We start from the raw sequence: 24,549 nt of genomic DNA, 5'->3' as shown, positions 1-24,549 counted from the left end.
TTAAACATAACCATCATACTTTTAAAAATAAAATGTCTGCATCATTTGGAGTGAAATGAAATGAATGGGCCCACTTTCTTTTCCTGTTTATGAAGGTATTATACCTCAGCTTTTCTCCCGCCTGAATCACCCAGAAGTATACGTTCGTCAGAGTATTTGCAACTTACTGTGTCGAGTGGCTCAAGATTCTCCTCATCTCATACTATATCCTGCAATAGTGGGCACCATTTCACTTAGCAGTGAATCCCAGACTTCAGGTATGGAGAAAAGATAAATATTAAAATACACTTTAGCTAATATATTTTTATGTACTGGATAAAAGGATATTGAATTTCTCTCTCCCCTCCCCCCCCCCCCCCCGTAACTGTAATACTTTCTGTTTTAAATGGAACCTCACTGTTACCTTTCATTTGATTTACCTGTTTGGCAAATAAGTGTTTTCAGTTTCATCATCGTATACTTTGCCGGTACTGAATGTGATACGGGGACCTGATGCTAAATGAAATGTTGACTGATACACATCTTTCAAGGCCAGAACAGTGTAACTGATATTTTAACATCTGTTTTTAATTTAGGAAACAAGCTGCCTTCTGCCATCCCTACTTTGCTAGGTAATATTCAAGGAGAAGAACTGCTGGGTGGTGAATGTGATGGAGGGAGCCCGCCAGCTTCTCAAGAAAGTACTAAAGATGACACAAAAGTTGGATTAAATGAAGATCAAGCAATGATGCAAGATTGTTACAGCAAAATTGTGGAGAAACTGTCTGCTGCAAATCCAACAATGGTATTGCAGGTAAATAATCCAAATGTATGCTACTTGCGCAGTTACTTGAACCACAAAATACATAATATGTGGGTAGACCTGTTGAAAGGTTGGTGCATCTTGCTGTTAGGCTGTCATCTTATTTCAAGTTGTACATCTACAAAGAGTCTTCATACTAATACTCTTAAAAGTGAGTGAATCTTAATTTATTTTATACAGGTTCAGATGCTAGTGGCTGAGCTGCGCAGAGTTACAGTTCTTTGGGATGAACTGTGGTTGGGAGTTTTACTGCAGCAGCATATGTATGTCCTCAGAAGGATTCAACAACTGGAAGACGAAGTCAAGAGGGTCCAAAACAACAACACTTTACGGAAGTATGTCTTTTTTGAATAATTCAAGTGATAATTGTAACAAGTATTTGTTCTTGGGGAAGCAGTCAACCGATCCATAGTGGTGTTGCTCCTGAATTCATACTATTCTAGCTGCTTCATGTAAACCATCGACCTTATTTCAAGAACGTTTTGATGCCACAGCTAGTACTGTAATCAGATGAGAAACAACAACAATCTACCTGTGAATCCATCGTGGAATTTCCTTAGTAATAATGTGTTAGAAACCAATGCATATTCACTTGTGGATTATGAGAACGTGTAGTTCTCATTTCCAAGATCTTTCTTGCAAGTCAGCTGAAATGAGGACAAGGCCATTGAAGAGTATAATCCATTTGGAGTAAACAGAAAATCTGCTTTTGATTTTCAGCATTCAGCAAGTTTCACTTTTTTGGGGGGTTTTATTCTTTTTTTTTTTTTTTTTTTCCCCTCCTTCACCTGAGTTCTGCTGTGAATGGATTTGTGGAAGAGGAAGGCCATTCACTGAGGTCTTGCCTAAGCTTAAGAATGCCTCTTGCATTCTTATAGTCAGGACTGACATAGAATGGGACAACAGCATGATCTGAATATCTCTCTTCTTCTTTACAGTGTGGTGCATCTTCAGGCAGTAGTAGTAAAGAGCTCTTTATTAAAAGAAAACAGTTTGTCAGAGTGGTTTGAGCTCTGAGCTGCTCCTCAGGGTTTCCAGTGGTGAAGAACCCAGTTCAAATGTTTCAGTTACTAAAAAGACCTCAAAAGAGGTGGGGTGGGTGAAGTGTGGCTCAGAGGAACATGCATGCAATGTGGAATGAAATAGTCTTCATTTTAATAGTTATCCTTGAAGACCTCATTTTAGAGACATTATAATTCTTGTGAATTCTTAAATGTCTCATTTGAAGTCTTAATGCTCTGCTTATGAAGTAACTTGTTTTTTATGGAGTTTAGAGGAAATTTTTATTTTTACTAGAGAGGAGAAAATAGCAATCATGCGTGAAAAGCATACAGCTCTGATGAAGCCCATTGTATTTGCTCTGGAACACGTACGGAGCATCACTGCAGCTCCTGCAGAAACTCCTCATGAGAAATGGTTTCAGGATAACTATGGAGAAGCAATTGAAAATGCGCTGGAGAAACTTAAGAATCCTTTGAATCCTGCTAAACCTGGAAGCAGCTGGCTCCCGTTTAAAGAGGTACCATATGCACAGACTAAGTACAATGTAGAGACACTCAGCATTCTTGCTGCACCGTGTGCTTGACTTTCTCCTTAGTATTCTTTTATTATTCTCTTGCCACATCAAAATTGCGGTCTGAAACTTTCTCTGCAATCACCATAGGCCTGCTAGGTAGTAAACACAGCAGCTTTTGCCTCTGTAAGAAGTCCTACTGACTGCCTGCAGTATTGCGTTTCTACCCAACAAAATTGTTTTGTTTTTCTTCAAATCTTGCATATTCTGCTGTCTGGGATGCTGTTAGTTTTGGGGCAGGAGGCTCTATGATGTTTAGATACTGTCTGTCTGAAACTGGATGCCATTTGAGTTTAGTGGATTTATATTTTAACACAGTGGTACTCTGGGTGTCTAAGCGTAGTTCTCGGGCTGTGCAGCAAGCTTCAAATGGTCAATCCTACCCAAAGATACTTTATTTTTCAATGATGTGATCTTGTCTTAGTTCTTAATGGGTCTGAGGAGAAACAAAATATATATTCATTGGATATCCAGGGGCAACCTCGTGGTTTTAAAAAGTCTTGCTAGACATAACCTAGGTTTTACACACAAATAGACTTTTGGTTTTGTAGTTCCCCTTCAGCTTTGCAGAACAAGCAGATACATAAACAGGAGGTTGCTTAGTGCTGCTGCCTTTGACCACAAATATTTATAAACACAGGAGCAAACCTCTTGAGGAGTTCTTGTGACGTTGGTGCTTATCACCAGGCAGGGTATATTTGCTGCATAAAGGATGGGTTTTTGTAGTTTTTGTCATCTTCATCCTAAACTGTAGCTGGATTTATAGGGTGGCAAGGATGCTTTCTGGAAGATGACCACCATTAAGTCTGTTTTGGTGATAGCTCTTTTTTAATGCTAGCTCTTAAGGTGAACCTCTACTTAAATAAAAAAAACTTCTTTGGAACAGGTCATGCTAAGTTTGCAGCAAAGAGCACAGAAACGGGCTAGTTACCTTTTACGACTTGAAGAAATCAGTCCTTGGTTGGCTGCTATGATGAACACTGAAATAGCACTTCCTGGAGAGGTATCTACCAGAGACACAGTCACAATTCATAGCGTGGGCAGCACCATCACAATCCTGCCTACCAAAACCAAACCTAAAAAGCTGCTTTTCCTGGGTTCAGATGGGAAGAACTATCCCTACCTCTTCAAAGGTAAGAAATTGAAGATTTTTCATGCAAGTTACTGTCTCTTTTTATAAATTAAACTGCAACAAAGTTGGGAAGCTGCATGGTTGCAACTTGTGTTTTATCTGCCTGCCGGATACAGAGAAAAGAGTTGTTTGGAGCATCTGCTCCCTCTCCTCCCCACCACCCACTTCACCATACATTTTCAAGGAATTTTGCCTTGGGAAGCTGTAAGTCAGACGTTTCAGATCCCTTCTTTATCAGGGTTGCATCAGAAACAGTATTCTACTTGCATACTGATAGGATTAGCTGGATGCACTTTTCCAGGAGTTTAATGTATCACCCAGAAGAGAACTTCAGAGACTTTATGCCTTCCCTGAAAGGGAAAGACCTATTAATTATGTTAGTAACTGTTGTGTGTACTGCTTACAGAGTGAGCTGTCATAAACTGGTGATTCTAGTAGGTAAATGCTATGGAAACACTTAAGTTTAGGCTGAACAACCCATCCTTAATCTACATAATTTATAAAGCTGTTCATAGTCTGAAATGAAGTAGGATTTCAAAAAAGGCTTTTTTTTTTAATCTAGAAATTAAATTTTAAACAAAATTTATTGCAGGTTTGGAAGACTTGCATCTGGATGAAAGAATCATGCAATTCTTATCAATTGTGAACACAATGTTTGCTACTATTAACCGTCAAGAGACACCGAGATTCCACGCGAGGCACTACTCTGTGACACCTCTGGGAACAAGATCGGGCTTGATCCAGTGGGTGGATGGAGCTACCCCTTTGTTTGGTCTTTACAAGCGGTGGCAACAGCGAGAAGCTGCTTTACAAGCGCAAAAGGTGACAACTATGTTTTATACCAGCTAGAACAGTTCAGAAGGAAAACATTCTGATTTGCTTTGCAATTCTCCATAACATTGTCTTAAAAAGGTTGTGTTATGTTTATAATAACACAGAATGGTTCTGTATATTCTTATCTCTTATGATTTCACCAGATGTCAATATGTATTTTTTTTATATATATATATACACGGTATATATTACATAAATATATTCTTCTTGCATGATAATTCAAGGAGAATTGTTTTTGAACAAATAGAGTTAACCTTGATTAAAGTTATTTTAGTTCCATATCTCATTCTCTCGTTCTAATTTGATTCTAAATATGGTTTTTACAGTTATATTTTTAAAATTTTCCCTGATAAATTGTACAGTTAAGCCAAAACAATGTGTTTTGTTTATTTAGGCTTTTCAAGTATTGAATTTTGAAAGAATTCTGAGGTGTAAGTCACCTTCAGTAGAGGAGTTGATTTTTGTATTTCATTCTCACCAAAACTGAATTTGGGATACTTCTCTGTAGTGATGAGTTGTAATAGGTAAATTAGGGCTAGATAAGATAAGAGGGCTGGAGCACCTCCCATATGAAGACAGGCTGAGAAAGTTGGGGCTGTTCAGCCTGGAGAAGAGAAGCTGTGTGGAGACCTCACAGCAGCCTTCCAGTATCTGAAGGGGGCCTATAAGGACGCTGGGGAGGCACTCTTCATTAGGGACTGTAGTGGTAGGACAAGGGGTAATGGGTTCAAACTTTAACAGGGGAAGTTTAGGTTAGATATAAGGAAGAAGTTCTTTACAGTGAGGGTGGTGAGGCACTGGAGTGGGTTGCCCAAAGAAGTTGTGAATGCTCCATCCCTGGCGGTGTTCAAGGCCAGGTTGGACAGAGCCTTGGGTGACATGCTTTAGTGCGAGGTGTCCCTGTCCATGGCAGGGGGGTTGGAACTAGATAATCTTAAGGTCCTTTCCAACCCAAACCATTCTAGGATTCTAATTACAATTTTTACCTCTTCTAGGCTCAGGACTCTTACCAGACTCCTCAGAATCCTGGAATAGTGCCTAGACCCAGTGAACTTTACTACAGTAAAATTGGACCCGCACTGAAGTTGGTTGGGCTTAGTCTTGATGTGTCACGTCGTGACTGGCCCTTGAATGTAATGAGGGCTGTTCTGGAAGAACTGATGGAAGCAACTCCCCCAAATCTCCTAGCTAAGGAGCTCTGGTCATCATGTACTACGCCAGATGAATGGTGGAGAGTTACACAGGTGAGTTATAACAAATACTTTCTCTTTGAAAGGCTGTGTTTTTAATGGGGTGAGGGGCAGCAAATGCCTGGGATGTGTTCAAGCAATGATACTCGTGAGTTAGGTGAGCTAGCACTGCTGAAGTTTCATGTAACAGGAAATGTTGGCATCTGTACCATCTGAAATAAAAAAGGGGTATACCACTGATAGCTCTACATTATTATACTGCAATTATCAACCTAAGACATGAAAACTCTTTAAGATATCACACAAATAGAAAACAGCTTGGAATAAGTTGGGTTTGAATTGTATTACGCTTACATGTAATGTTTTAAGATGGTAGTCAGTCCAATGTGTTGGCAGAGGATTCCCACAAATAATTTTTTCCTGAAACTCTCTTTAAAGTCATATGCAAGATCCACTGCAGTTATGTCCATGGTTGGCTACATCATTGGTCTTGGAGACAGACATCTGGATAATGTTCTTATAGATATGACTACAGGAGAAGTTGTCCACATAGATTATAATGTTTGCTTTGAAAAAGGTAATTTAAAAAATGCTATATGTTATTCAAATAAAAGGTTTCCCTTCTTGCTAGTTAAAAGAAACAACTTAAATTTTTATCTTAAAGGGAAAAGCCTTAGGGTACCAGAGAAGGTTCCGTTCCGGATGACGCACAATATTGAAACAGCACTTGGAGTGACAGGTGTAGAAGGGGTTTTCAGGCTTTCTTGTGAACAGGTAAGTTAGGAAACTTGCAGAAAACTGAAGGCTGTCACTTGCCAAATGCTATCTTAAAACTTTTCTATTAAACATTCTGATACTGATTTATTTATAAAGCCTTTGCCTTTTCTTCTGTGATTTTAATTGGACTTTGTTTGTGTGGAAGGCTAGACTGCAATCTTTAGTTTTAGTGGTGTTACTACAGGCTAGCTGCATTTTTATGTACTGTGGTGTTCTTCCTGTGTTTGTAGTGGTTAGAGCAAAGTTACAGATTTCTGTACTTACTTAAGTACAGTATTTTGTCTTTAAAATTCCACTGTTCTCTAAGAATAATTTAAGATCAGAATGACTCTGTTTAAAATATAATGCAGGTCCTTCATATTATGCGGCGTGGGAGAGAGACTTTGCTCACATTGCTTGAAGCTTTTGTTTATGACCCTCTGGTGGACTGGACAGCAGGAGGCGAGGCAGGATTTGCTGGAGCTGTCTATGGTGGTGGTGGCCAGCAGGCTGAAAACAAACAAAGCAAAAGAGAAATGGAAAGAGATATTACACGTAGTCTTTTCTCTTCAAGAGTGGCTGAGATAAAGGTGAGTTTACTACAATAATTTTCTTTTTTATAACTGAAGTAGGGCCTATGCTTTTACTTCATTTATTTGCATTTTTGGGTACTGGAAGACGTGGTCATTTATTAGAAATAGTTCACAGATTTTATTAAGCTAAATTCAGTTTATATAAATGGAAGTGCTTATGTGGAACTTGCAAGTATTTAATCTTCATTTCCTGTGTGCTTAATCATAGAATAGTCAGAGTTGGAAAGGACCTTAAGATCATCTAGTTCCAACCCCCTTGCCATGGGCAGGGATACCTTGCACTAGACCATGTCACCCAAGACTCCATCCAACCTGGCCTTGAACACTGCCGGGATGGAGCATTCACAACTTCCTTGGGCAACCCACTCCAGTGCCTCACCACCCTCACTGTAGAAAACTTCTTCCTTATATCTAACCTAAACTTCCCCTGTTTAAGTTTGAACTCATTACCCCTTGTCCTAGCTCAAACTTGGTTTAATGTTTTGCCTGAATCTGAGCTAGAGGAATAAAAATAGAGGCTTAGAGAGCAGTTTACCTGTCTGTTAAGCTGTATCACTTGTAGCACTTGTAACACTGGAAGTAGTCCTAGGTTAACAACATGATTGAAGGGTTAAGCGCTGCCATATATTACTTTCTCTTACCTGTTTGAGTGAAGTCCAGTTGTATAATGTCTGTGTCTTGGTTATAGGTTAACTGGTTCAAGAACAGAGACGAAATGCTTGCCGTACTGCCAAAATTGGACAGTAGTTTAGAAGAGTATCTGAACCTGCAAGAGCAGTTAACAGATGTAGAAAAGTTACAAGGAAAACTACTGGAGGAGATAGAATTTCTGGAAGGTGCAGAAGGAGTGGATCATCCCTCCCACACACTTCAGCACAGGTATAGAAGAGCCAGGAATCCTGTCAGGAATCTCGCAGTTCAATACAGTTGGTGATTTAGTGATGTACTTAAGAGTTAAACATTAGAAATGTATAAAGGGGGAGATTAATAGCTGGATAAAAGCTGTTCTTAAGTAAGTCACTTCCTGTATGGAACTACTATTGAAGCCATTTTCCTACTGAATAATCTTATTTATGTTCTGTGTCTCATACTCCATCAGTATAACCTGTGTTAGTCTGTGTTCCACACTTGATCCTCAAGGCAAGAGACAGCATGTGCTGTATGTGGTGTCACATCAAATTAATCCACATAATGCAGTTATTGATAAATACCACAAAAATGTTTTCATCTAGGTTTCTAATTCTTTAACTTTTGAGTTTATTTGAAATTGATTAAGGATTTCATTATCGCATGACTATGCACATGCATTATTTTGTAGTAAAATTAATTATTAACACAACATTGTTAAAGTTTTATGTAATTGTTGAAAATATGTTCATTTTCTGGTCAACGAAGTAGTTGTATTGTTCAATATTGTTTTGTATTCAATATAGTTAAGTAGGTTTTTTTTCTCGTAGTACTTACTTAATTCTGTCGCTTTAATAATTCAGGTATTCTGAGCACACACAGTTGCAGTCTCAACAAAGAGCTGTCCAGGAAGCAATCCAGGTGAAGCTGAATGAGTTTGAGCAGTGGATAACACATTACCAAACTGCTTTCAGCAATTTAGAGGCAACGCAACTTGCAAGTCTTCTTCAAGAAATTAGCACACAAATGGATCTAGGTATAAAACAGTATTTGTGGGGTTTTTTTTAATGGTTTGAAGACAACTAGAGTTTAGTATCAGGAGGCATTATGAGTGTCCTCTTATTTAAAGGCAAGGACCTGTATATAGTAAATTAAAAGAAAGGCGGTCCTTCAAAGGGTGATTTAGAACTTTCAAGGCTTCTGTGCCAAGCTACCTGAACGAACTTGTCTGTCTTACCCTAGCTGGGCATGAGATTATTCTCTTATCTTGTGCTCAGAGTTCTCAGTACGAATTCTCAATGTCGTCTTTATCACAAGTAAAAGAATATTTTTTAAAATATATTAACACTCAGTATTTGTATGTTATAAAATGTGTGCTTCAGAGGTGCATTTTAAATTTTAACTGTCTTTCTTAAAAGGTCCTCCAAGCTATGTACCAGCAACAGCATTTCTGCAAAATGCAGGCCAGGCACATCTCATCAGTCAGTGTGAACAACTGGAAGGTGAAGTTGGTGCTCTTCTCCAGCAGAGAAGATCTGTGTTACGTGGTTGTCTTGAACAACTGCACAACTATGCAACAGTAGCTCTTCAGTATCCAAAAGCTGTGTTTCAGAAACACCGAATAGAGCAGTGGAAAACTTGGATGGAAGAACTCATCTGTAACATGACAATAGAGCGTTGTCAGGATATCTTCAGGAAGTAAGTTGACAGAATAATGGATTGTTTGAAGAACTTAATTTTCAAGCTACTCCAGGATTTTAATATTCTAATTAAAATAAATACTTTTGTGAGGACTGATCTAATTAGAAAGCAAGACAAGATTAAGTTGTAATTCTATAAGTTTGGAAAAAAAGATGAAAAACTGCTTTAAAAATACTGTTCTAGAGTTTAATATCTGTACTGCAAGAAGAACATTGCCATGAAGAACCATGCTTGTGGCTTTAGTGTAGTGGTATTTAGACGTCTTAGAAACTTCTATAATAATCACTTAAGTAAAGAATTTTTTCTATTATTTATTAAAACAGATTTTCAAGCAATTTTTTTTTTTTCTTCTGAAGTTAGAGCATTTTGGCATTATTACTGCTTGGCTTACAAGATCTAGATTATATTTGAGCATTTACACCAAAACCTGTTTCCTTCCTATTTCTTATCTTCTATTAATTCTTTGCCCCAAGGACCACTGATTGTCTTCTGTCCTTGCAAATAGGTATGAAATATGATGCATTCTAGGACTTCATGAAAGTTTCATTAGTTTAGCCATTAACTGCTGTGGTATTTAGAGTTGATATGGAATAGGTGATGTAGCAACTGTTTAAATGCAGACTATTTTCCAGAATACAGAGCAGAAAGCAATTTGCTAGCACTTGAGAAGGAAGAATTTTCTCATTGTACTTTTGCTTTACAGGTATGAAATGCAATATGCTCCTCAACCACCTCCAAGTATGTGCCAGTTCATAACTGCTACAGAAATGACACTACAGCGTTATGCAGCAGATATAAATAACAGGCTTATCAGGCAGGTGGAGCGTTTGAAACAGGAGGCAGTTACTGTACCTGTTTGTGAGGAGCAGCTGAAAGAAATTGAACGTTGCATAAAAGTGTTCCTTCATGAAAATGGAGAGGAGGGCTCCCTGAGCTTAGCAAGTGTTATCATCTCTGCTCTTTGTACGCTGACGAGGTGAGTTGCCTCTTGTGAAATTTTTTGGTATGTGTTCATGTTTGAGACCACACAGAAGGAATATTCAAGTGATGGTTGTGTAGGGAATGCAATAGCAGGCAGGTTGTCTAAGTAAGTGTCATAATTCATCTAGGCGAAATCTGATGATGGAAGGTGCAGCATCTAGTGCGGGAGAGCAACTGGTTGATTTGACTTCAAGAGATGGAGCCTGGTTCTTGGAGGAGCTTTGCAGCATGAGTGGGAATGTTACATGCCTTGTGCAGTTGCTGAAGCAGTGTCATCTTGTGCCTCAGGACTTAGATATTCCTAACCCAATTGAAGCATCAGAAGCTGTTCACTTAGCAAATGGAGTATACATCTCACTTCAGGTGATACTTTTATATTACTTTTCCTTTCCTCATCCCCAAACTTCTAAGGCTTCAGCTAAGCCATTCTTAACATCTTCTTCCTTAAATGGCTAAATGTTTGTTTATGGTGCTGCTGTGATTTTTATTTTGTTGGACCTTAGTCGTCTTCATTGCTGTATTTGGTTGAGCTGAACAGGCATTTGCTACTGCCATATACACTGGTTGAAAGAAACCATTTTGATCTATACATGAAAAATTGTAAAACCTGCTGTCAAGTAACCATAATAATTGCTAGTATCAGATTTATAGACACGCCAGCTTTATGTCTTGCTTTCGTTCTTTTGTTCTGTTGCTGGCAGTTCAGAACAATTTCCAAACTGTTTAATCTCTGCTCTGTCTGGTTTCTGCTCCTATTAAGTCTTACTTATTTTCACCTGAAAACAAGTAGGTTGAAACAAATTCTGAAAGCCTGTTTTACAGGCCCCTATCTCCAAGATTGGTAAGGAGAAAAAACTGCATTTATAATTTTGTGGTTCAGAAATGTTTCCACCTTTATCAAACAAACAAAATGACATTGGTGGCAGATTGAGTAAAATACCTGTTGAAGACTTAAATGGTTTATAAACTGTGGCTGGTGTAAATAGCTTATTGAGGCTTTTGGTTCCACTGTATTGTATTGGAAAAATATTTTCCTACCTACCTGTGTAAGCACATTGAGATTTTTTTGTCATGTTGTTTCTTCACTCCAAAGTATTAACACTTCAGAAATTTTTCGGAAACATGCATGCAATTTTATTGCATTGCAGCTGAGGTCTTTCAGCCACACATTGTTTCCTCCCTGTGAGCTCTTAGGTAAGATGTGTATCTCACTGAGCAGCCAAGATAACTAATCTTTTCTTTTCTTTTTGGTGTGTCTTGTCTCATTTTGGAGACAGAGCATAGTGGTTGCTTCTTTGTATAGCTGCCTTTAGTCCTCTGGTGCATTCTGCTTGGGGAAAATTGCTTTATGCCACTTAAGGTACTGTTGTTCTTAACTGCATTGATTTCTGTGGCATGAGTAGGACTCTAATAAAAATAATCACTATCTGGCAAGTTTTTTGATTCTTCTCTCTTGCCTAGTCCAATCAGTTTAGCAAATCATAAATTCAGTAAATAATTTAACCTACTCTTTTATAGGTACATAATGGAAAGAAAAGCTATCTAATTTGATTAAATTGACTTGTAAAGTGTGATGTCTGTACCACTAATGCTCTGCTAAGGATTGCTGTAGGGTATTGCTGATGATGCAGTTGAGGTAGTTGTTGCTACATTGTGCAAATGTCAAACCTTTGGGTTTGTACAGAGTGTAATGTGTTCCTTATTTCTTTCAACTAAAAAAATGTTGATTTTGACCCTTGATTGACCACCATTATGTTACCTTTCAGATAATGTCTACTGCAGGGTGGTGTAATACTAAAATGAGAAAGATGCTGTATATGTTACTTTTTTAGAGGTGAAATTTCTTACATTTTCATACCTACTTCCCAACAGGAATTGAACTCAAACTTCCGACAGATCATTTTTCCTGAAGCGCTTAGGTGCTTAATGAAGGGGGAGTATACTTTAGAGAGTATGCTCCATGAATTAGATAATCTCATTGAACAAACAACTGATGGAGTCCCTTTGCAAACTTTGGTTGAATCTCTTCAAGCCTACTTACGAAATGCCGCTATGGGACTAGAGGAAGAAACACATACTCATTACATTGATGTTGCAAGGTAAAACACTTTTTTTTCAGTTCAGGTATGAGAGAATGAAGACTGCACAACATTAGTTTGTCTAAATATTTGTTTGATGTACAGGCTTTTCTTGCCCAAGAATACCCTTAAGCAGAGTGCAGTGTCTAAAGTGCACGTTTCCTCTCTATGTGTTTGTGCATTTATCCACATGCATACGTAGACATACAGAACTACGGCAAGTTAAATTTACATTTGCCTGAAGTTGACTTTTGGTAGTCAGCTTTGTCTAAAACCTATAGTTGTGGTTTTATGCTTGAAGTTAAAGGATGTTAAAAATAGAAATTGGTCCATTAGTTTGTGGGAGGAACCTGGGAAAGGGAGAGCTTGTAATTATGAAACTTCTCCATCAGGAGGTCTGATGAGCAGCCTTTGTATGGTGAATTGGTGACTTCATCAAAAAAAACCCCAAAACAGAAATAAACAAAATCCCAACCAAACAAAAAGACTTGTGCATCTTGTAATGTGGGACAGTACCTTTGTGTGGAAGTTCTTGGTAGACAACTGAGCCAATTCAAAAGCTTCCTGCTGCATAGAAGTGATCTTGATGTTTCCCTTAAGCCAGTTATGGTGGCTCCATCAGTGCTGCAATGCAGGCTGCTATACCGGTCGAAAAGCATTTACTTTTTTCTCTTAGGTTTTCTTCCTGGTTTACCCATTGGCAAGCCTGCTCAGCCTGTTAATTAAGGGTCAAAAGTGATATAAGGGAGGGAGAGTATAAGACCACCCTTTCAGGAGCAGTAAGCTGTTAAACAATCTCAGCTGTAACCAAGACCTCATCTGCCACCTTTTTACCCCATGGTGCTTTCAGGCATTTACATGTGTATGTTTTAAAACCACTACTTGATTTTCATGAAGGAAAGGTGATATTTACATCACTTACTATTCATAACTTTTTTTAGCATACTCATAGGAAGTATAGTTTGTATCCTCTACCTGCATTTTAAGTTAGCTTTGTAGCTGGTCCTTTAATACAATCCTGTCTTATATGGTATCCTTAGCAGTTCTTATGAGACCAGCATTAAGATTTATGTGGTAAGTAGAGGAAGAGGAGTAGGAAGAGCATGCAAAGATTTCACCGTGTTCAGATGCATCTTAATTCCAATCTGCTCTGGCTGTGGGAATCGATCAGTTTAAGAAAATCCTATTTATTTCTTGTAGACTAACGAAAACCATGTAAACTTTTTTTTTTTAAGAGTGCTTCATGCTCAGTATGGTGAACTGATTCAGCCAAGAAATGGTTCAGTGGATGAAACTCCCAAAATGTCAGCTGGACAGATGCTTTTGGTAGCCTTTGATGGAATGTTTGCTCAAGTGGAAACTGCATTTGGTTTATTGATTGAAAAGGTATGGATTTGTTCTTTGCAGAGTACTCTGAGTCAGGAATATGAAAGCTTTACGAAAACAAACTATATTTCCTTTACATTGCTCAGCTAAACAAGATGGAAATACCTGTTGCTTGGCGTAAGATTGACATAATCAGGGAAGCCCGCAGCACCCAAGTTAACTTCTTTGATGATGACAATAATCGGCAAGTTCTAGAGGAAATTTTCTTTCTGAAGAGACTGCAAACAATTAAAGAATTTTTCAGACTCTGTGGTACCTTCTCTAAAACATTGTCAGGTAAAGAAATGTTACCAAATATTCAGTATTGCTTTGTCCACTTCTCATCCTGTGTCCTTTTGAGAAGAATGTAAAATGGTCACTTTTACTGTAACTTAACTTTCATATGTGGCAAGCATGCAGAAATTAAAAACTAGCTCCTGTTATCTTGTTGTGATAATAATTCAGATAAGTCAGATAAGTCAGATAATAATTTTCTAGATGCATCAAATGTTTTGTTTATAACAAAAATACCATTTATTTCCTTTAAAAGGTATCAGTTCACTTGAAGAGCAGAATGCAGTAAATGGACCTGTTCAAATTGTCAATGTGAAAGCCCTTTACAGAAACTCTTGTTTTAGTGAAGACCAAATGGCCAAACCCATCAAGGCTTTTACAGCTGACTTTGTGAGACAGCTTTTAATTGGACTTCCAAATCAAGCTTTGGGACTTACTTTGTGCAGCTTCATCAGCGCTTTGGGTGTTGATATCATTGCTCAGGTAGAGGCTAAAGACTTTGGAGCAGAAAGCAAAGTTTCTGTAGATGACCTGTGCAAGAAAGCTGTGGAGCACAATATCCAAATCGGCAAGTTCTCACAGCTGGTCATGAACAGGGCAACAGTATTAGCTAGTTCATACGATACAGCGTGGAAGAAGCATGATCTAGTGCGCAGACTTGAAACCAGTATTTCATCTTGCAAGACCAGTCTTCAGAGAGTACAGTTGCATATTGCCATGTTCCAGGTAAGACCACAATGCACAAAACACATTTCTCTTCAAATTGTGTCTGCTGGAAAGTGAGCTTTAGTTACTGTGAGTACAAGGACTTTCTTATTTTATTGAATGAGCTTTAGAGTATTTTAATGGAGCTGATGAAGTATTTTGGGTTTAAATTATTCTGTCAATGTATAAGGAAAAGTGTTACAGCTAGCTTCTTTTGAAGACTAGCTGCTTTATAAGATTCAAATGTGGAAAGGTGTACATTCTTTTTTGAGTCAATGGTTATTGAAAAAAATTACATGTATTAAGTCATTTCTTAGCAAAGAAGTCACTCACTGGCTTTCTTACTAGCAATGTTCTCCCATTCTCCCCCTTTTTTTCAAAGAGACTATGACTTTAAGGGAGGAGATTGCTTAAAACAGAGGGTATTCATTGCTGAATGTCATCTTGTACCTTTCCTTCTAAGTTTCAATGCATTAAATGTCATCTTGCTCCACTGTTTGCCTCATGACAAAATATAAATAGTAGTTGTATCAATCCTGAAAATGTTCCTCTGAGGCCTTAGGTAAATGGCATTGTGCAACTTGAGCTGTATGCTGGTATCTAGTTGTATTATAGTATCATTGATCTTCAATTTGTAGTGATTTGTAGGTTAAGGGTAAAGGCTTTCTCCATGTCAGTTAATGAACCATTTAACAGACTGGTAAGCAAAATTGTGTTTGTTTTAATGCATCACAAGGGAATTGTTTGTGACTATTTATGGGTTTTTCTTTAGATCAGGGAAATGTGTGTAAATCACTCCTAGTAAGTTAATGACTGACTAATGGTATAAATATCCAAGCCAGCAAAACATAGTTTACAGCTACTTATATAATTTAACACTAATAATTTAGAACTTTTAAGCATGCCGGTATCATCTCACACCAAGCTCTTTTAAAATGCCCTTACTTATAAAGTATGCCAGAGTACTACAATTACTATCTGTAAAGCAAAGTATTTTGTGATGAGAAATATGGCTGATCAGGTGTTCCCATTATCTCCTTAAAGTGGCAGCATGAAGATCTCCTCATCAGTCGCCCACAAGCTATTTCTGTTACTCCTCCACCTCGTTCTGCAATTTTAGCCAGCATGAAAAAGAAACTTCACACGCTTAGTCAGATTGAAGCTTCAATTGCAACAGTCCAGGTACTATTACCTTTGGGAGGTTTATTCAGCAACATATTGGAATGTAACTTAATGCAAATAGCAAAATTATCTCCCACGTCTGGATTATGTTCTCTCTTTTGCTATCGAAGCACAAATTTAGTGGTGTTTTCACTGATCTCTTTAAGCCTGTCTGATGTATACTCTTACATTGCTTGATTTTTCCTGTCTCATACAAAATATTCTTTCTGGAATATCACTCAATTTTTTTCACAAGTGAAAATACAAGTATGTGAAAGTACTTTTCCTTCTGAAGGCTGATCATGCTCCTATTCTTTAAGTTTGTCTGACCTAGATCATCCTTATTATTATCTTACTAAGTGTCAGAAGCTCCCTTTGTAGATCCAGGCAAATCAGTTATTTTGTGTGTTAAGGTTTCTCTGTGCTGTGGCTTGGTTCAGCTCTTTAGACTTTTGGGTACCAGTAATATAGAATGTTTAATTGTTTAAATAATGCTTAGCTGCTTGAATTTTTATTTCCTTTTTAGTTGTGAAGTTACTGTTTGTAATAGTTTTTTGAAGATTATTTGTAAAATAATTCAGGACTCCTATGATTTTATATAATTTTTAGTCTAGAAATGTGATTACTTTCAACCTCCTTTTGGTTTGGTGTGTGTGGGTTTTTTCTGGTGGGTTAAAACCTAGAAAGGTGACTTTATTTCCATAACAATCAAATCCAGTTGCGATGTGTGCTGAAAATAAACCTTTAAACAGTATAAGATAACATTTGTCAGTCATGAGTACCACATTCTTTTCTATATATGGGTGTAAGAATGTGTCTGCATGTGTTACATGCATAATTTTTTTTAAAGTTAGGTTTAAGATTATATATATCTGTATGGATTATCTATGTTTATGTATATAACTTTTTGTTCCCAACACAGGAGAAACTAGCAGCACTTGAAGCAAGTATCGAGCAGCGTTTAAAATGGGCAGGAGGTGCTAATCCTGCACTGGCACCAGTCTTGCAAGATTTTGATGCCACTATTGCTGAAAGAAGAAACCTTGTACTGAAAGAAAGTCAAAGAGCAAGTCAGGTACTGTACAGAAGTATAGTATTATTGACTTTGTAAGTGTATTCACTCTGTATTTCCTATTTGAGATTTATGTATAAGACATTTTTCCTTCTCAGCATCTAAAGAGCAAACATAAATAACCAAATACTTCTGGGAATTCCACTCTAAAAGCACTATGAATAATTTCTGGGGGAATTGCTGCAGGGTTGGATGACTCTGAAATGATACTGCTACTGTAACTGAGCAGCTTTACTGTTGTATTTAAAATTCTCCCTTCTAAGGACATGGAATGAAGGCAGTTTGTGTAATAGACAGCTTAAATGGAATAATTTTTCTCACTCTTGCTTTGATTTTCAGGTCACTTTCCTCTGCAGTAATATCATTCATTTTGAAAGTTTACGTACTAGAACAGCAGAAGCCTTAAACCTTGATGCTGCATTATTTGAACTTCTCAAACGCTGTCAACAGATGTGTTCGTTTGCATCGCAGTTCAACAGTTCAGTCTCTGAACTGGAACTTCGACTGCTTCAGAGAGTGGTAAGTAAAGGTCAAAGAGAAATATATAACATTACAGAATCTCTATAATCACGAGTTCTCCATTTTGGCTTTCATTCTAAATTAGTGTTATGTATCCCTCCTAATGGGTCGTGGATTACAGAGTTTATTCCATCAGCTGCTAAACACTTGGCAGTAGCATCCAGACAGTAATTGAATTTTATCTTTGGATACAGATACAAAAGTGTTTCTGCTATTTTTAGGGCACTGGTCTTGAACATCCTATTGGCAGCTCTGAATGGCTTCACTCAGCTCACAAGCAGTTGACCCAGGAAATATCTACACAGAGGACAGTACAAACAGAAAGAGAACAGCAAACAGAAACAGTTTGTGAAACAATTCAGAATCTGGTGGATAGTATTAAAACTGTGCTCACAGGTCATAACAGACAACTTGGAGATGTCAAACATCTACTGAAAGCTATGGCAAAGGTATGCCTAAAACTTCATTAAAGTTATTGCTCAAACCAGTATAGATTGAGGGAAAAATAACACTTGTAACAATATACTTTTTAAAGTATCTGGAAACATTGAAATGTGTTCATGCATATGGAGTTCAAGAAATAAAATCCATTTCACCTCTAAGAATTTATAAAGCTTTACTTCTAGAGTTAGGCTAATCAGGCTTTGGCTGAATTAAACCTTTTCTCTCATTTGGCAGTTGAAACATTTTCTTTGTGTTTACAAATCCTCCTGGGTTTTAAGCAGCAAAATGTTTGATCTTTTACAAATTTATTTTCTTCAAATGTAACTACTGAAAATTATGGTTCTTTGTAGTCAAATGACAGAGGGGCTGCAAAGGCTAGGAAATGCTCAGCTTTTTTGTCTTAGCCAAAATACAGTGAATAGTTAACCTTTTTGCACATCTTTGTTACAGGATGAAGAAGCAGCTTTGGCAGATGGTGAAGATGTTCCCTATGAGAATAGTGTTAGGCAGTTCTTGGGTGAATATAAATCGTGGCAAGATAATATTCAGACAGTTTTGTTTACATTAGTTCAGGTTATGGGTCAAGTCCGCAGTCAGGAACATGTTGAAATGCTGCAGGAAATAACTCCCACCTTGAAAGAACTAAAAACACAGAGCCAAAGGTAAGAGTCACCTTCTCCCAGGCAAAGGCATTTTGCTTGTCTGCCTGTACATAGCAGAAACACAGCCAGCACAGGGAATCTACTTGGTACCCTGTCTGTCTTAGAATTCATTCCGAGTCTTAAAATGCAGAAATCTTTTTGCAGAATTTGACTTAACTTTCTTTTTGAGTTTTCAATAAGTCAAGTAGTTGCATGAATATTTATCAACTCCATTGTTTCCTAGTGTCTACAATAATCTGGTGGGTTTTGCATCACCCTTAGTCACGGATACATCAAATGAATGCTCAAGCCCAACATCAGCTGCTACATATCAGCCAACCTTTGCTGCAGGTAATACTTGAAAAAGTAAAAATATTAAAATACCAGGAATTTATATTTAGAGAGGGGACCAAAACTTTTAAATCTTGAAATACAGACAATCTCTATAAGATTATAAAAGCCTATAAAGTTAAAGCTATTGACCATACAATACTGAATAAGCGCTTATCCTAGCCCTTGAATAGCCTTTGAGATCTGGATTCACTCCACAAAGCCCAGAATACATGGAACACATTGTCGCATATATCAACTGAATGGTAATTTCTGTTGAAATCAGTACGAAAATTTATGGTGACTTTGAAATCAATCCAGAAATCCTACAGGGTCATTCATGCAAAATGTTCACGATTTTACACTTAAAAACACAAGTTTTCTCATGAGCATGGGCTTCTTTCTATTTAAGGAGAAGACAGAAATACTGTCAATATTTGAACTAAACACAGGTTCCTGATTTCTATCAAGAACAAGAATTGCATTTTCTAAGTGCCATACAAAATGATAGAATTAAACAAATGTTTTGCAGTGGACCAAAACCTCTTGTTTAGTAAGTGAAGGAAATTAGAAAACAGGAAGATTGAAGAGAGAAGAACGGGTGCAGAGTTTAAAGTACAATTTAAAACACATTTGTACACAAGTACTGATAGCTGCATTTGATACACTTGTGCTTTTTCTTGTGACTGTAATATATTATTTTGAATAACTTTTTTCCAGCTGTACGTAGCAATACAGGGCAGAAAACTCAGCCAGAGGTGATGTCGCAGAATGCAAGAAAGCTAATTCAGAAAAATCTCGCCACATCAGCAGATACTCCTCCGAGCACAGTCCCAGGAACTGGCAGAAGTGCTGCCTGTAGTCCCAAAAAGACAGCCAGGGACCCTAAAACAGGAAAAGGTAAATACAGGGCTAAAAAAACCCAAACAAATAAAACTAAAAACCCCATCGCTGACAACAGCAAGAAAACCCCCAAACACCTCAGTAGGCTTCTGTGCAGGAATGTAAAAGTGAATTCATTTTATTTTGTACCTTTAGCCGTGCAGGAAAGGAATTCATATGCAGTTAGCGTGTGGAAGCGGGTCAAAGCCAAGTTAGAGGGCCGAGATGTGGATCCCAACAGGAGAATGTCTGTTGCTGAACAGGTGAGTTGAAAATAGTGTAGTTCCAATACTGGTCCTCACTTTAAATATTTGGTAGGAAGCACATGTGTGTGGATGCTGAAGTATGCTCTGCAGATTAAAATCCTACTGTGAATGGGGGGTCCCTTCTGAGGTGTGTGATTTATATTCCAATACAAATCAAGGCAATCTGCTGCCTTGTATTGCTGTTTTCTTTTTTTTTTTCTAATCAAATGCGTTTTCTGTATCGTAGATTTATATAAAACTCATGAATTGGATAAAATTGCCTTTTGTATATCAGTAAGCCAACAACTGTTACGCAGCTGTTGATAGCCAGGGAAAAAGGAGAGAACTTGTCTGTGTTTTCTGGCATAACACAACCACACTAGTGACTCTGGGGAGTTGAGTCAGGGGACCCACATGTCCATGTAAATTTGAGCATGTTGTGACTTGACAATGTTTCAAGACAGGGGCTATGAATGAGATGATGTCTGATCTTGGTCTGCCCCTTCAGTACAAATTCCCATTTCTTATGTGGACTACACAGAGTTATGCAAGATTGTTTACAGTTACTGTAGATCTTTTTTCACTGAAATTCTGTGTTTGCAGATTACTTTCAACAGTAAAATTTAAGATCACTTAAACACTTTAAAAAATCTGGCTTATTTTTAATTACTTGTTTGACCTTTTTAATAGGTTGACTTTGTGATTAAGGAAGCAACTAATCTAGATAACTTGGCTCAGCTGTATGAAGGTTGGACTGCCTGGGTATGAGTAGGGAGAAAGCAGATCAGTCTGGTTCAGCGAGGTCAGACATCCACCAGAATCAACTCGGCCTCAGGCATCCATAGCCGCACCACAGTCAGTGGTGATGCATACTGGGGCTTAATCTGAGGAAATCTAGGAAATCTCGGTGCACTGGGAAGTGAATCCTGCAGGATAGCTGCACTCAGGGATACGCTAAACACAATGGTCTGCAACCCCCACGGTCAAGGGTGAAAGCTCACCGCTTGAGCAACACGGTTTGTCTTTCTGCTATGGAAGAACTGCAAACGTGTCTGGGGGTTAGCTGCAGAAAGAAATCGGGATGCTACAAACCGCAGAGTGATTTGGAACTCAATTCCACCTGACCCTGTGAACAATTCAGGAAACACCGAACCCTGGTCAAAGAAAAACGGGAAAAATGGGGCCATGAAGAAATCACAGCAAGGGAAGATTTGATGCATTCAGATTCTTGTTACTCTTGTTGCGTGGCAACAGTGCTGGTTGAGTCGACCAGTTAGTATGGGAAAAGGCTACAAAATGTAAACTTCAGAAATGGACTGAAAGCAAAGAGCTGTACATCAGATATACGCCGCATTGGAAGAACTTCTGAGATAGAAGAAAAAGCCTTTGTTCTCTTCTCCCTTTCCTCTTTCTTTCCTCCCTCCCAGCCTCTCCTTGCATATACCCCTCTTGGCTTATTCTTGTAGGTTAGGCGTACTTCCAATATACTTTTTATTTCAATCCTCCTACTTCACAGTTTAGTCAAATTACCAACTTTAAATTTCATTTGGTAAACAAATTTTCCAAAAGCACTGAAAATACGGAACATCAATGATTACTTATGAGTTGGATGGTCAAATGCAAAATGTAATTTTGGTTATTTTAAAGTCATCTCTGTGATTCTATTATGTACAGTTTCTCCAAATTGTCACTGTGCATTTAAAAGTAATAAATCCTACAGGCATTTGATTTAATGTGCACTTCCCTCTGCTTGCAGTGTACACTTTTTTGTAATTCAAATTGTCCCTCCAATCTCATTCTACTGTGATTGCTGTAGTTTCTTTCGTACAACGTAGCTAATCCAATGTAATCTTTACCTTTTTAAAAACCAGGATAGAGTATCTAGTAGAGTTTTACATTGTTGATGACAGATAAACAATAAAGTGATGTTCTGGTGGAGGTAGAGTGATATGCTTTTTACTTCACTTTCCTAATACTTTTAGTTTACACTTGTAAATTACAATGCTTCAGTTCACAGGGGTATATGTATAATCCAGGAAATGAAGGACTCTCCAATTTTTGTTCACCTAGATCTGTAAAGATTTCTGCAAAGTAATTTTCCTTTACCATATTACTTCTGTAGATGGCTGTTCAATAATGCATCCACAGCGAACCTTCCACCACAGTTTTCTGCTTGGTTGGGCATTTTAATCAATTCTGCACTCAAAGTGTGATTATGGTCAGAAAAGTCTCTCTAAAAATGGCATCTCCTTACTTAGATCAATGTCCTGCTTGTCTGCCAGTTTGTTTTCAAGTGGGACGTGTAGGAGAAGGCAGCTTCCTTTTCTTAGAGCAAACAAACCTACCGCAACTCAGTAACAACCACAGAATCTCACAGGTGCTGATAGCTAAAGCAGAAGCGCACACTGGTGTTCTCAACCCAGGTACATTTGTGAAGCTATGTATAAAATGGTTCTCTTTTGTAAACTTGGGGAATTCATTATGCACAGTTGCTGAAAAACAATAGACGCAGGAACATTATGCCATTTTAGTCACTTTTCAGAGTAAAACACACTTTAAATACAGCATTTTTTCAATCAAAATACAAGTATTAAAGGATTTGAGCCAAGCTTGCTACTGACATAAAATTCATTTAACTGAATGGGTTTGCAGCAGTTCATCTGAGTAGAAAGCTTGGCTAGTGATTTTCGGATAACATAAAGTAATACCAGGCATAAGTAATAGCCAAACCTGTATTATTTTCAGTATTTGCACTATGCTGACTGCTCTGCCTCCTCAGTAGGTCTTAGAATTCACTTTCTCCTCTGTTGCCAATTTTTCGTGGACATGCACTTTGACGTGTGAGGATTTCCAGCAGACACATGGCCTTTTTTGCATTCTGATTGCCTGATTAACTCTAGGGAAGTCACAGGCTTCATATCGGATGATACCCATGCGAATGCATTCCACTGCCATTGCTTCCTGAACCCTCTGCCATGCCACGCATTGCAAGAAAGAAGGTGTTTGAATGTTGCACTGAAGAACATTCGTATGCAGGACAAGACACTTGACACTGTCAGTCCTTTTTACTTTTCTCCAGTTAAAAATAACCTTACGAGCAATCTGTTCGGAGCACTGTAAGCAAGAGTGTATTCTACATGCTGTTTTATGTCATGGAAGCTGGGGGGAAGGGAAGGGTAATGCACTCACCTGTGGCTCATGTATTATACCTCTGCTATCCAGAAATGCAACACTTGTGTGGAGATGGGTTCTTACTGCGTAATTTAATAAAGTTTTAAAAAAAAGAATATGTATCCATAATTTCCTTGTATGCCAAAATGCTTGTGGTTGTGAAAATTATGGGGGAGAATGAAGTGCCTAACACAAACAAATACAAAATAAATCCCAAATTGGAGCAGGATTCTAGAGAGACCTAGATTTGCATAGCTAACGTTGAGGAGAGAAGAGCTTACCTGCTGAGGCATTAGTGGCACCATCGGCTTTTGTGTGCTGACGCGTTTTTCTTCATAGATGTGGCCAATTCGTACAGTCTTGGTTAAACCTAAGATGCAGATTCTGTGTGTGCATCTTGCATATTAAATAAGATTGCATTAGTTATGGTATCTTTTAAAAGATAGTGTGTTTCTTATAAAGATAAGGTTACTCTTTTTTTTGTAAAACTGAGTCATTTACTTTTTCTCTGCAGTAAGACAGAATTATCTAAAATAACACAAATCTAGAACCAGATCTTTGTAAATACTTACAAACCAGCTGAAGCCAAAGTATTCAGCTGACGCCCAGTTTGCACCTGATGTTTGCCTGCAATAAATGCCAACCCAGGGACCATGCTATAAACTCATTTCTCAAAGTCACATTCAAAGTCTGCTCATCAGTTTTGTTTCCCCCCCCTTAGATAGGTTAGTGGTTGAGATGCTTTTAACCCTTTGAAAATCCAGTTACTAGTTTGCCTCTCTTCCTGCTCCCCTTCTGTAAAGCCTAGGTGTGAGCACTGATCTACCAAATGGGTTACTGGGATATGTTAAGTGGGAGTCGGAGTCTTTCATGGTGCCTTATGTTATTTTGGTGGAATAACAGCAGTGTCAAGTTAATATAACTGAAATCGGAACATGTACAGTTAAGAGAAATTATTTTGGTACTTTTTAGGGACTTCATGGTCTGGATTTGCTTTGCAACAGTTTTGCCTTCAATGATTAGTCTATTTAGATTGAAAAAATAGGCAATGTATCACTACTAGCTGTGAGAGACTTGAGTCTCCTATATAAATCAGGCAAAAGTCAGAGGGAGCTGGTTCTCCAAGGAAAAATTAGATGTCTGTAAAAGCCTATGCAAGGTTACTGTGCAGGGTGAGGTATTTCACTGCACAGACCCCATGGGTGACACCACACAGTGCTCTCCACTCTCCAATGAACTGACCAAATAACATTTATCCTGTTGCTGACTGTGTGGTGTCTGAATGGAAAGCACCATATAAAAACATTCCTTCAGAAATACTGGAGGAGATTGGAGAGGTTAAAGGTCATCTTTCTAAATGCTGTAGTCCCGAAGGTTTATCTGCTTCAATTATTCATCAGTGTCTTGTGCCAGGTACATTTGGCTATCCTGTTTTGGCTCACTCAAGTACTTC

General features: G+C 38.0%; 1 protein-coding gene across 6 annotated transcripts in view; it reads left to right on the top strand.

Annotated features, from left to right (window-relative positions):
* The window catches only part of SMG1 (SMG1 nonsense mediated mRNA decay associated PI3K related kinase), an 86,795-nt gene extending 64,934 nt beyond the window's left edge, over positions 1-21,861 (top strand). For all 6 annotated transcript variants that reach the window (XM_030481474.1, XM_030481472.1, XM_030481473.1 and 3 more), the window contains 28 exons: positions 96-257; positions 576-793; positions 983-1,137; positions 2,099-2,321; positions 3,262-3,508; positions 4,100-4,329; positions 5,337-5,585; positions 5,970-6,108; positions 6,196-6,305; positions 6,659-6,877; positions 7,569-7,759; positions 8,371-8,543; positions 8,926-9,205; positions 9,912-10,184; positions 10,318-10,552; positions 12,062-12,288; positions 13,503-13,653; positions 13,740-13,929; positions 14,183-14,652; positions 15,676-15,813; positions 16,715-16,867; positions 17,204-17,383; positions 17,605-17,832; positions 18,278-18,489; positions 18,713-18,819; positions 19,519-19,698; positions 19,837-19,943; positions 20,616-21,861. In XM_030481474.1, the coding sequence (XP_030337334.1) occupies positions 96-257; positions 576-793; positions 983-1,137; positions 2,099-2,321; positions 3,262-3,508; positions 4,100-4,329; positions 5,337-5,585; positions 5,970-6,108; positions 6,196-6,305; positions 6,659-6,877; positions 7,569-7,759; positions 8,371-8,543; positions 8,926-9,205; positions 9,912-10,184; positions 10,318-10,552; positions 12,062-12,288; positions 13,503-13,653; positions 13,740-13,929; positions 14,183-14,652; positions 15,676-15,813; positions 16,715-16,867; positions 17,204-17,383; positions 17,605-17,832; positions 18,278-18,489; positions 18,713-18,819; positions 19,519-19,698; positions 19,837-19,943; positions 20,616-20,693 (5,525 nt within the window). In that variant the 3' untranslated portion in view covers positions 20,694-21,861. The remainder of the gene's footprint in view (positions 1-95; positions 258-575; positions 794-982; positions 1,138-2,098; positions 2,322-3,261; positions 3,509-4,099; positions 4,330-5,336; positions 5,586-5,969; positions 6,109-6,195; positions 6,306-6,658; positions 6,878-7,568; positions 7,760-8,370; positions 8,544-8,925; positions 9,206-9,911; positions 10,185-10,317; positions 10,553-12,061; positions 12,289-13,502; positions 13,654-13,739; positions 13,930-14,182; positions 14,653-15,675; positions 15,814-16,714; positions 16,868-17,203; positions 17,384-17,604; positions 17,833-18,277; positions 18,490-18,712; positions 18,820-19,518; positions 19,699-19,836; positions 19,944-20,615) is intronic.
* Positions 21,862-24,549: the final 2,688 nt, after the last annotated feature.

The sequence above is a fragment of the Strigops habroptila genome, chromosome 4, assembly GCF_004027225.2.
Source record: "Strigops habroptila isolate Jane chromosome 4, bStrHab1.2.pri, whole genome shotgun sequence".
Lineage (NCBI taxonomy): Eukaryota > Metazoa > Chordata > Aves > Psittaciformes > Psittacidae > Strigops > Strigops habroptila.
Note: the sequence above shows the minus strand (reverse complement) of the source record. Positions and strands in the feature narration are given on the sequence as shown.